The sequence below is a fragment of the Chiloscyllium punctatum genome, chromosome 29, assembly GCF_047496795.1.
Source record: "Chiloscyllium punctatum isolate Juve2018m chromosome 29, sChiPun1.3, whole genome shotgun sequence".
Lineage (NCBI taxonomy): Eukaryota > Metazoa > Chordata > Chondrichthyes > Orectolobiformes > Hemiscylliidae > Chiloscyllium > Chiloscyllium punctatum.
The window spans coordinates 60,694,901-60,708,373 of NC_092767.1; the positions used below are offsets into that span (position 1 = coordinate 60,694,901).

The 13,473-nt window shown below is 41.1% G+C and overlaps 1 protein-coding gene across 2 annotated transcripts in view; it reads left to right on the forward strand.

The window, feature by feature from the left end:
• The first annotated feature begins 8,426 nt into the window (after positions 1-8,426).
• The window catches only part of rnaset2l (ribonuclease T2, like), a 59,462-nt gene continuing 54,415 nt past the window's right edge, over positions 8,427-13,473 (forward strand). For both annotated transcript variants that reach the window (XM_072549204.1, XM_072549205.1), the window contains exons 1-2: positions 8,427-8,504; positions 11,539-11,645. In XM_072549204.1, coding sequence (XP_072405305.1) covers positions 11,563-11,645 — 83 coding nt within the window. In that variant the 5' untranslated portion in view covers positions 8,427-8,504; positions 11,539-11,562. The remainder of the gene's footprint in view (positions 8,505-11,538; positions 11,646-13,473) is intronic.

Sequence of the window (13,473 nt, forward strand, 5' to 3'; positions counted from 1 at the left end):
CAATAAATTTTATGAGGTAAAGCCTAGCAATTACAGATCAGTCAGTTTAATTTGTGGGGAAACTGTGCCGACTCTCTGAAGAGTATTATGACTCAATGCTATTTGCCTGCCCTTTCCCCATGGGCTCTGAATATTGTTTCCATTTAAGTCGTCATCTAACGTCCTCTTGAACGCCTCATTGAAACTTCCTCCATCACTGTTCCAGGTAGTGCATTCCAGACCCTAACTATCTGCTGCGTGAATTTTTTTCAGACAGTATATTTGCTTCTTTTAACCTTATCATTTTGTGACAGGACAATTTCTCTCCATCTACTCTGACAAGCCCCCTCATGATTTTGGAAACTTCCATCAAATCTCCTCTTAGTTTTCTCGTCTCTAAGGAAAACTGTTTCAAATTTCTCTAATCTTTCCACAAAATTAAGTTTCCCATCCTTGGAACCTCTTAAGTATCTGCCATCTCTTGAATATACACACATTCTTTCTAAAGTGTGGAGCCAGAATTGCACAAAATACTCCACCTGAGGTCTAATTAGTATCATAGAATTACAGAATCCCTATAGTGCAGAAAGAGGCCATTCAGCCCTTTAGATCTGCACTGGCCCTCTGAAGAGCATCTCATCCAGATCCAGAACCCTACCCTACCCCTGTAACCCTGCATTTACCATGCCTAATCCACCTAGTCTACACATCCCTAGTCACTATAGGTAATTTAGCATGGCCAATCCACCCAACCTGCACATTTTTGGATTGTGGGAAAAAACTGGAGCACCCAGTGGAAACTCACGCAGACACAGGGAGAATGTGTAAAATCCACACAATCACCCAAGACTAGAATCAAACCCAAGTCCCTGGCAATGTAAGGCAGCTGTGTTAGCCACTGAGCCACCATGCCAACATGACTTATACAAGTTTAGCATAATATCCTTACTTCTGTATTCTATAAGCCTAATAATGAAGCCTAGGATGCCATACACTTTAATAACAGCTCTCTCTACCGGTCTTCCCTTTTGTCATGACTTATGCACATATGTATCCAGGTCTCTACTCCTATACGCCTTCTAGTGTAGTGCCTTTTATTTCAGATCTTATCTCTATGTTCTATGGCCCAAATTTATATAAACATTGGGCTCTCAAGATTTATTTATAAAATCAATTGGCTGGGGGATTTTTTAAAAAGACTGGGCTGGGGCTGTTATAAAATTACTGGGAGGTTACAAAACACTAAAAACTCTGGGCTGCTGGGTGGGTTATATAAATGCTGAGCAGGGAGGGTGTTATAAAATTACTGGGGGGGGTATATAAAACATTGAGCTGGGAAGGTTATAAAAATGACTGGAGGTTACATTAACACTGGGCCGGGGGTTCATAGAAACACTAGACTGGGGGGCAGTTATACAAACATTGGACTGAGAGTTTATATAAACACTGAGCAGGGGCAGTTGTTTAAACATTGGACTAAGAGTTTATATAAACGCTGAGCTGGGGCAGTTATATAAACACTGGGCTGGGGTTTATATAAACACTAGACTGGGGCGTTTTGTAAACACTGGGGTGGGGGGGTTATATAAATACTAGCGTGGGGTGGTTATATAAACCCTGGTCTGGGGGTTTTTATATAAACACTATACTTGGGACATTATATAAGATCTGGTGTGGGGTTTATATAAACACTAGTCTGGGGGTGGTTATATAAACACTGGGCTGGAGCAGTATATATAAACACTAGACTGGGGGCAGTTATATAAACGCTGGACTGGTGGTTTATATAAACACCAGACTCGGGTGGTTATATCAACACTAGACTGGGACTGGTTTTATAAACACTGGACTGGTGGTTTATATAAACACGAGACTAGGGTGGTTATATAAACACTAGACAGGGGTGGTTATACAAATACTGGGCTGGAGCGGTATATATAAACACTAGACTGGGGGCAGTTATATAAACGCTGGACTGGTGGTTTATATAAACACGAGACTAGGGTGGTTATATCAACACAAGACTGGTGCAGGTTTTATAAACACTGGACTGGTGGTTTATATAAATCCCTGGCCCAGTGTTTATATGACCGCCCCACTCTAGAATCTATATAAACCCCCCAGCCCAGTGTTTATATAACCAGCCCCAGACTAGTGTTTATATAAACTCTTAGCCCAGAGTTTATATAATTCCCCAGTCTAGTGTTTATATAAATCCCCCAGCTCAGTCTTTATATAACCATCCCACGCTAGTATTTATATAACCCCCCCCACCCCAGTGTTTACAAAAGTGGTTTATATAAACACTAGACTGGGGCGGTTTTATAAACACTAGACGGGGCATTATATAAACCCTCAGCTGAGGGTTATATAAACACTAGACTGGGGGCGGTTTTGTAAATACTGGGCCGGGGATTTATATAAACACTAGATTAGGGGTTTATACAAGCACTAGACTGTGGGTTTATATAGGCACTAGACTGGAGCATTATATAAACACTGGGTTGCGGGTTTATATAGACACTAGATGGGGGAGCAGTTATATAAACACTGGACTGGGGGGTTTATATAAATACTAGAGTGGGGCGGTTATACAAACGCTGGGCCGGGGATTTATATAAACACTAGACTAGGTATTTATATAAGCACTAGACTGGAGCATTATATAAACACTGAGCTGGGGGTTTATATAAACACTAGTCAGGGGGAGGTTATGTAAACACTGGGCTGAGGGTTTATATAAACACTAGTCTGGGGGCGGTTATATAAACACTGGGCTGGGGCGGTATATATAAATACTAGGCTAGGGTGCTTATACAAACACTAGACTGGGGCAGTTTTATAAACACTATGCTGGGGGTTTATATAAACACTAGACTGGGGGCAGTTATATAAACACTGGGCTGGGGGTTTATATAAGCACGAGACTGGGGGTGGTTATATAAACACTGGGCTGAGGGTTTACATAAATACTAGGGAGGGGGCGGTTATATTAACACTGGACTGAGGGTTTATATAAGCACTAAATTGGGGCGGTTATATTAACACTGGGCTGTGGGTTTATATAGACACTAAATTGGGGCGGTTATATAAACACTGGGCTGGGGGTTTACATAAATACTAGGGTGGGGGCGGTTATATTAACACTGGGCTGAGGGTTTATACAAACACTGAGCTGGGGCGGTTATATAAATGCTAGACTGGGCCGTTTTGTAAACACTGGGGTGGGGGGGGGTTATATAAATACTCGTGTGGGATGGTTATATAAACACTGAGCTGGGGGATTGATATAAACACTAGACTAGGGCATTATATAAACTCTGGGCTAAGGGTTTATATAAACACTAGTCTGGGGGCGGTAATATAAACACTGGGCTGCGGGGTTTATATAAACACTAGACTAGGGTGGTTATATAAACACTAGACGGGGCATTATATAAACACTCAGCTGAGGGTTATATAAACACTAGACTGGGGGCGGCTTTTTAAACACTGGACTGGGGGTTATATTTGCACTGAGCTGGGGGTTTATATAAACACTAGACTGGGGTGTTTTGTAAACACTGGGTTGGGGGGGGGTTATATAAATTCTAGCGTGGGGTGGTTATATAAACCATGGTCTGGGGTTTTATATAAACACTACACTGGGACATTATATAAACTCTGGGGTGGGGGTTTATATAAACACTAGTCTGGGGGCGGTTATACAAACACTGGGCTGAGGGTTTATATAAACACTAGACGGGGCGGTTATACAAACACTGGGCTAGGGCGGTATATATAAACATTAGATTGGGGGCAGTTATATAAACGCTGGACTGGTGGTTTATATAAACACGAGACTAGGGTGGTTATATCAACACTAGACTGGGGGCAGTTTTATAAACACTGGACTGGTGGTTTATATAAACATGAGACTAGGGTGGTTATATCAACACTAGACTGGGGGCGGTTTTATAAACACTGGGCTGGGGGTTTATATAAGCACTAAATTGGGGCGGTTATATAAACACTGGGCTGGGGGTTTATATAGACACTAGATGGGGGAGCAGTTATATAAACACTGGGCTGGGAGGTTTATGTAAACACTAGACTGGGACGGTTATATAAAAACTGGGCTGGGGGTTTATATAAATACTAGAGTGGGGGGGGCGTTATATAAACACTGGACTGAGGGTTTATATAAACACTGAGCTGGGATGGTTAGATAAACACTGGACTGGGGCGTTTTGTAACCACAGGGGTGGGGGGGGGGGGGGTTATATAAATACTGAGCTGGGTGATTTATGTAAATACTAGACTGGGGGATTATATAAACTCTGGGCTAGGGGTGTATATAAACACTAGTCTGGGGCGGTTATATAAACACTGGGCTGGGGGATTTATATAAATACTTGAGTGGGGCGGTTATATAAACACCGGGCCAGGGATTTATATAAACGCTGGACTGGGGCGGTTATATAAACATTGGACTGGTGGTTTATATAAACACCATACTGAGGTGTTTTGTAAACACTGGGGTTGGGGGGGGGGGGTTTATATAAATACTAGTGCGGGATGGTTATATAAACCCTGAGCTGGGGGGTTTTATATAAACACCAGACTGGGACATTATATAAACTCTGAGCTGCGGGTTTATATAAACACTAGTCCGGGGGTGGTTATATAAACACTAGACTGGGGCGGTATATATAAATACTAGACTAGGGTGTTTATACAAACACTAGACTGGGGGCGGTTTTATAAACACTGTGCTGGGGGTTTATATAAACACTAGACTGGGGGAAGTTATATAAACGCTGGACTGGTGGTTTATATAAACACAAGACTAGGGTGGTTATATCAACACTAGACTGGGGACAGTTTTATAAACACTGCACTGGTGTTTATATAAACACTAGACGGGGCATTCTATAAACACTCAGCTGAGGGTTATATAAACACTAGACTGGGGGCAGTTTTATAAACACTGCACTGGTGTTTATATAAACACTAGAGTAGGGTGGTAATATAAACACTAGACGGGGCATTATATAAATACTGAGCTGAGAGTTATATAAACACTAGACTGGGGGCGGTTTTGTAAATACTGGGCCGGGGATTTATATTAAAACTAGATTAGGGGTTTATATAAGCACTAGACTGGGGTTTAAATAAGCACTAGACTGAAGCATTATATAAACATTGGGTGGGGGTTTATATAAGCACTAAATTGGGGTGGTTATATAAACACTGGGCTGCGGGTTTATATAGACACTAGATGGGGGAGCAGTTATATAAACACTGGACTGGGGGGTTTATATAAATACTAGAGTGGGGCGGTTATACAAACGCTGAGTCGGGGATTTATATAAACACTAGACTAGGTATTTATATAAGCACTAGACTGGAGCATTATATAAACACTGGGGGTTTATATAAACACTAGTCTGGGGGAGGCTATGTAAACACTGGGCTGAGGGTTTATATAAGCACTAAATTGGGGCGGTTATATAAACACTGGGCTGCGGGTTTATATAGACACTAGATGGGGGAGCGGTTATATAAACACTGGGCTGGGGGTTTACATAAATACTAGAGTGGGGGCGGTTATATTAACACTGGGCTGGGGGGTTTATATAAATACTGAGCTGGGGCAGTTATATAAACACTGGGGTGGGGGGGGGTTTATTTTAACACTAGACTGGGAAATAGGAAATGAGTGACTGCCAGGCAGTGGAAAAGAGCCAAGTAGATGGCGCAGGAATCCCCTAACTTCCTGCTCACTAATTAGTTTTCCATTCTGTTTATATAACCCAGTGTTTATATAACCACCCCCAGTCTAGTCTTTATATAAACCCCCAGCTCAGTGTTTATATAATGCTCCAGTCTAGTGCTTATATAAACCCCTAGCCTAGTGTTTATATAAACCACCAGTCCAGTGTTTATAAAACCGCCCCAGTCTAGTGTTTATATACACCACCTTTGTAAACACTGGGGTGGGGGGGTTTATATAAATACTAGCGTGGGGTGGTTATATAAACCCTGGTCTGGGGGTTTTTATATAAACACTAGACTGGACATTATATAAACTCTGGGTAGGGGTTTATATAAACACTAGTCTGGGGGTGGTTATATAAACACTGGGCTGGAGCGGTATATATAAACACTAGACTGGGGGCAGTTATATAAACGCTGGACTGGTGGTTTATATAAACACGAGACTAGGGTGGTTATATCAACACTAGACTGGGGCCGGTTTTATAAACACTTGACTGGTGGTTTATATAAACACTAGACTGGGGGCGGTTTTATAAACACTGGACTGGTGGTTTATATAAATCCCTGGCCCAGTGTTTATCTGACCGCCCCACTCTAGAATCTATATAAACCCCCCCAGCCCAGTGTTTATATAACCACCCCCAGACTAGTGTTTATATAAACCCCTACCCCAGAGTTTATATGATGCCCCAGTCTAGTGTTTATATAAATCCCCCAGCTCAGTCTTTATATAACCATCCCACGCTAGTATTTATATAAACCCCCCCACCCCAGTGTTTACAAAGGTGGTGTATATAAACACTAGACTGGGGCGGTTTTATAAACACTGGACTGGTGGTTATAAACACTGGACTGGTGGTTATATAAACACTGGGTTATATAAACAGAATGGAAAACTAATTAGTGAGCAGGAAGTTAGGGGATTCCTGCGCCATCTACTTGGCTCTTTTCCACTGCCTGGCAGTCACTCATTCCCTATTTTCTTGCATGACCCTACTTTGCAGTGTGAATGTTTCTCTGAACATAGTTCTTTGGTTTGTGGAAACTCCAGCAACACCAGCTATCACTTCAGCTGGTGATTTTTTTTTTCTGTATGTGCTATCATATGGGCAGCATGGACAAGTTCGGCCAAAGAGCCTGTTCTATGCCTCTATGACTCTACCTAGGTCATGTGAAATGTCTATGACCCACCACATACCCAGCATGGGCATTCTATTTGGTTGAACTGTTCGGCCATTTCTTAACCTTATTTTTGCACCATTTACTTTCAGATTATTTTTCTTTAGCTAGATTTGATTTAAAAAATGACCATCCTTGAGGCACATTTCCTAATAGCAGCTGCTCATAAAGGAATACTATTCTCCCTTCCTTCACTGAACTCACAAGTCAGCAAGCTGAATGTCTGGTAATAAACCGTACTTTAAGCATCTCTTTCCTCCATGCACTGGATTCCCACTTTGAATCCAAATCCCTTAATCTATCTTGCCTGACCCAGGCATGGACATTACTGACACAAAGAATTACAATTCTTCACTTTTATTGGCCTAGCCTTGAGACTCTCTCTGAAAGATCACTTCATCATGGGCTGCCTCAACAACTCCTCCCAGTCTGGTTTATCACTATCCTTTCCTGGATCTGTATCCTCCGTTGGATTCCAGAAAGGATGCCCCTCAAAGGTATAACTTCACTCTTCACACCAGGCCAGTCCTGTGCCTGAGGTTTTCGCCAAGCTTCAAACTTAGTTACATCAAACAAACATTGCTTTTAAGTATTTCAACTCCGTTCTTCGGAGCCCCTTACAGATTGCCAGACACAGATTCAATTGCCTTCCCAGTTTATCAGCACCCAAGGACTTTCTTTGAGTTCTGATTCCACCACTTAAGTGCCTACTAATTCCTAGAATTTCTGTTTAAGGTCTACCACATGGAGCCCTCCCACTGCTCACGACTCCTCATCGATCCTCCTCCACAAAGTCTGTGTCATTTAGCTGCCTTTCCAGCAATCATGCAAAACGCAGTACTCCTAGCATGCAATCTACTTTGACTTCTCCCTTTTGTATCCTCATTCACTGCTCAAAATCTGTAAACTCTCCTTCAGTGACACCTGATTGGTCCTGAGTGACTTATCAAAAACCTTGCAAAAAACCCCTTTCTTATTGCTGGGCAGAGTTGACTTATGCTGTCTTGCAACCCTTGGAATTGTCATAAATGTTACCTTGGTCAATACAGAAAAAGTGGCTACAAAGGAATTCATCATTTTTTTGACAACAGGCCTTCACAGGCCCTGAAGCAGGTCAATTATCTATGCACAGCGTTCAGAGAGATAGCCACGCTGCCTCCAACTCTGTCTCTGGGAAAATTGCCCAGGGTGGGATGGAGCTGAGGAACCAATGTGCATTCAGATGTGCTATTTTTTAATACACTTTCACCTTGGTGCCCTCCCTCAGTCCAGTATACATCACCTTGAAATTCTGCCCATCATGTATTACTTGCTTTGCCATGAATTCTAGCTAATTGAACATTATTTGTGAAGGAAAGTTCTGCAAATTCACTTTCTGTCCCACAAAAGAACTCCAGCTTATTGGCTGCACTATTACATCCATTTGAAATCTTTCTACGTATTGAAAGAGGAAGTAAAAAGGAGACTTCTTCTTTTTGTCACCATTCAACATTCTATATTTAGAACATTTCAGACAGTCGAAACAAATCCGGTTTTTTAAACTACAGAGAGCCACAAAATAACTCATCTGAGTACTTCAAACAGTGGTAAGTAGCTAGTTTCATTTAATTTCTGCAGTGAATGTAGCATAACACCCATCAGTTGTTGCACATGTTGGTTCTTTAAAGGAGCCATTTGAATAACAGCACTAGAAGGCATTGGTTTAATGTGTGAGGGGTAAGTTTTAAAAGGGACATGTATGCTGCTACATGGAGAAGCACTGACACCTGTGAGCACATATTGGAAAATTTGCATCTCCCATGATTGTCTGTCCCTTAAGAAACATGGAAAGAAAATTGCAAGTGGTTACTTGTGTTTAAATATGTGACATCGGTCCAAAGAGCTCTATGTATTGTCACCAAAGAGATAAACCTACTTCTATATCATTTAGTTAAAAACTATAACCAGAAAGAAGTGGATTTTTCTGCTTTCAGAAGGTGATAATAACAAATATATTCCAAATTCTGCTAACAAATCTGCATACAGAGTTGCTGTTGGTAACATTCAGGTGATTGACAAATCAGTTCTGGTGAAGGGTCACTGGACCCGAAACGTTAACTCTCTTTTTCTCTCTTCCAATGCTGCCAGACCTGCTGAGTTTCTCCAACACTTTCTGTTTCTCATCCAGACCTAATGTTTGCTATCCAAAACTCTTTAAATATTCTTTGTAAATTGTAAATGTTGTATGGTCACCAAGTTGTTTTTTTGCACAAAAAGTTGCTGAAGCCATTGTTAGAGAGTTATACAACATGGAGTAACCAAAACCAGCTTGATCGAAGCACAGCTGACAATCTGACATTTAGATCTAGAATAATTTATGGTGTACCGACTTCTGCAGGGCTGATAATGATGTCCTGGTGTTGTGCCATTGCACTATCGATCTTTTGGTGCTGTGAGTTGACTTTGCATTTTCTTATAAAATGAACAATGGTCCTCGCATATATTGTATTATGTACCAGAGTCATCTCAAACAAGCGGTGGGAATGTGGTGCCAGCATCTCTTAAAGATATTGCTTGGTGTTCTGTTATTGAGGATTGCTAGCGAGTAAGTTAAAATGTGCCAAGTAAATTCACATCTTAATATCCAATAATATGGACAGCATGAACTCAGTATGTATACATCCCATGGACACATAGTATCCACCATCTCTTACATTTAATGCACAGAGATTTGAGAGCTTTTTGTATTTTCTTCAATTAAGCAGAAACATTTATAAGATGTTAGTGCAGATGTATGGATGCAAATATAAATATCCCTGCTTTCAAATTGAGAAGAATAAGATATAACTTAAAAGGTAATATATCACTGTAAATCCTTTAAAGGTCCTCTTCTCTAAATGCACTGAGATAATCACAATGCTGCAGACTTTGAAGTCTCAAATATGTTTCAAATGCACAGCAGGAACACACCTGAAACAGGCTGTCTTTTTCTCCCATTCAGCTGCTGACTGATTCCAGCGTTTTTGGTCTTGTTTAACTATTGTAGAAGTGGAAGTTGATTAGAAAGGTGAAAGTGTACTAATGGTTTTGTCACACTGCATGATCATTCATGGAAATCAATGTGGAATAGTCAATAGAATCTTCAACAAATGAATCATTTGCTTTATCTAGCACATAACCCCTTTTCAGCATGTACACAGTGTAAGAAGTAGTGACATAAAGCCCCAGACATCAGTCAAATCAAATATACACATTATTTACACAACAATGTAAAACTGTCTCTAGGGCAGTGTTCCCCACTAGTTAAGATGTTTGTTATACCCTTTACTTGAAAAATATTTGCACTGTTACTTGCTGGAAGTGCAAGTTAATATTGCAGGACGAATGGATTCTCTCCTTAACCAAGCCATACAGCCACAGAGAGGTACAACATGGAAACAGACCCTTCGGTCCAACTCATCTGTGTCCACCAGATAACCGAAACCAATCTAGTCCCATTTGCCAGCATTTGGCCCATATCCCTCCAAACCTTTCATATTTTTATATCCATCCAAATGTCTTTTAAATGTTGTAATTGTACCAGTCTTCACCACTTCCTCTGGCAGCTCATTCCACACACGCACCACCCTATCGTGAAAATGTTGCTCTTTAGGTCCCTTTTAAAACATTTCACCTCTCACTTTAAACTAATGCCTTCTTGTTCTGGACTACCACACCCCAGGGAAAAGACTTTGTCAATTTACCTTATGCATGGCACTCATGATTTTATAAACCTCTATAAGGTCACCCCTCAGCCTCCAACATTCCAGGGAAAATAGCCTCGCTCAATTCAGCCTCTCCCTACAACTCCAACTCTGGCAACATCCTTGTAAATCTTTTCTGAACCTTTCAAGTTTCACAACATCCTTCTGATAATAGGGAGACCAGAATTGCACACAATATTCCAAAAGTGGCCTAACCAATGTCCTATACAGTTGCAACTTGACCTCCCAACTCCGAAATTCAATGATCAAACCATTAAAGGAAAGCATATCAAATGCCTTCTTCACTATCCTATCTATCCTTGACTCCACTTTCAAGAAACTATGAACCTGCACTCCAAGGTCTCTATGTTCAGCAACATTCCTCAAGACCTCACCATTAAGTGTACAAGTGCTGCTCTGATTTGCCTTTCCAAAATGCAGTGCCTCACATTTATCTAAATTAAACACCATCTGCCAACCCTTGGCCCATTGGCCCATCTGATCAAGATCCCATTGTACTCTGAGGTAACCTTCTTCGCTATCCACTACACCACTAATTTTAGTGTCATCTGCAAACTTAGTAACTATATTGCCTAAACTTTAGCGGGATGAATTACAGTTTAACTTCTTTCAAAGAGAAATAGAAAGAAAAGAAAGAGTGGATTAAAAGTCTAAAATTGAGATGCTGTTTGTACGAAGCACAGAGTAGAGCAAAATAAATTAATCATCAGATTTGAAATTTACAGTGCATCTTTGAACCCTGAATTTGCTAGCTGATTTGTGCATTAGTAGTAATCTGCACCATAAATAGGGCATTTTTTTTCCAGCAAGATTTGGCACAACACCTTTAGAAAGATTCCCAACAATATAATTCATTGTTTATTCTGTCTTTTGATAGGACAACTGTGACGGCACTTTGCTAATGGCCTTGTACATTGGAATATGTTTAGCTGTTGTTTATGGTCTCACAGCCATGACTGCAGCACAAGCTGATATGAAAGACAGGTAGGTTTTGTATATTGTAATCTGCTGCATCTGCTACAATAAAGCTAGTACCTAAAAATATTACTGCATTTTCTGTTCCTGTTTCTCATTTCCATTATGGTACAATGTTTAATAGAGTTCATTCCACTGTCATTGTAGGCTTTCCCTATATGCTATAATTGTGCCTGTGGTTTCTTTGAATTTCACTGAGAGATCTTTTTCAGCACACAAACAAGGACATGCCAAGTATTCAAAGGATTAATCATTTAGCGTATCCACTGCATAAAATCAAAAGCTAGATCCTGCAGTAAGTGGAGAAGTGATAGTGTTTGCCATGTGTGACCTTAAAGAAAGCTACTCACAAAGAGAAAAATCACACAATACCAGGTTATAGTCCAACAGGTTTATTTGGAAGCACTAGCTTTCGAAGCACTGCTTCTTCGTCAGATGGATGTGAAGCAGGACCATAAGACACAGAATTTATAGCAAAATATTACAGTGATACAATGATACATTGAACAAACCTGAACAGTTACATCTTTCATCTTTTAAAATGGGTTTGCTGGTTTTGTTCTTTCACATGTAAATCCAAGAACTTCGTTTAAGTCACATTCTCAAGAACCCAGTTTTATAACAAAATGTGACATCTCAGCTCAGACAATGCCGAAGAGGTGTGAGTTTAGAGTCTGTCTGTATCCCAATCTTGAGTCAGACTGGTTCTATTTCCAAAGAGAAATTTATAAAATATTACAAAAACATGTAGGTTCTGCATTTTTTGAGCAAAATAGAATGTATCTGCAAATATAATTCTGCAAATACAAATTCACCCTTTAAACTTATACATGTGTGCACATGATGGGGAGAGAGAAACAGTGAGTGTGTGCATGTGAGTATGTTCATGTGAGTGCATGTGAGAGAGTGCATGTTTGCATGTGTGCAAGCTTGATAAAGTGTGTGCATGAGTGTGATGGGATATAAGCCTGTGAGGGGTGTGTGAGTGTGGGGAATGTATGTGCATGCCTATGAGAGAGTCTGCGTGAGTGTGTTAGTTTGTAAGAGGGTGTGTGTATGTGTGCTTGTGTGTGCATGTGTGTGAGTGTGTGTGAGAGAGATAGTGTACAGTGCAGTGGGGTCACCTATGGTATGACATGAACCCAAAGTCCTGGTTGAGGCCATCCTCATGAGTACCAAACTTGGCTATCAGCCTCTGCTTGGCCACTTTGCGTGGTGGCAACTGATAGAATACCCTTCATTGTCCTTCCCGGGAGCCGAAAAACTACGCCATGATCTTCACAGCCTGCAACTCATTACCGATGAGGATGAGCACCTAGCCAAGACCTTCCCTATGCCTCCACTTCTTCCTTTTAACAACTACCATCCCTTAAAGAGATCATTGTTCACAGTAAACTACCCAGCTTTTAGGACATCCACCACAACACTGTACAACCCTGTCATGGCTACCACTGCAAGACGTATCAGAGTGTCAACACGGATACCATCATTACATGTGGGGACACCGGCCACCAAGTACATGGCAGGTACTCATGTGACCCGGCCAACATTGTCTATCTCATATGCTGCAGGCAAGGATGCCACAAGGCATGGTACGTTGGCGAGACCGAGCAGATGCTATGACAATGGACGAATGGACACCACACAACAATCACCAGGTAGGGGTGTTTCAGTCGGGACAGACAACAATGCAAATTGGCTGAGCAGATGCTGATAGCCAAGTTTAGTAACTATGAGGATGGCCTCAACTGGGGCCTTGGGTTCATGTCTCAGTACAGGTGACCCCCATCACCACACACACACACGCACACACACACACAAGTCAGTTTTGAAAGAT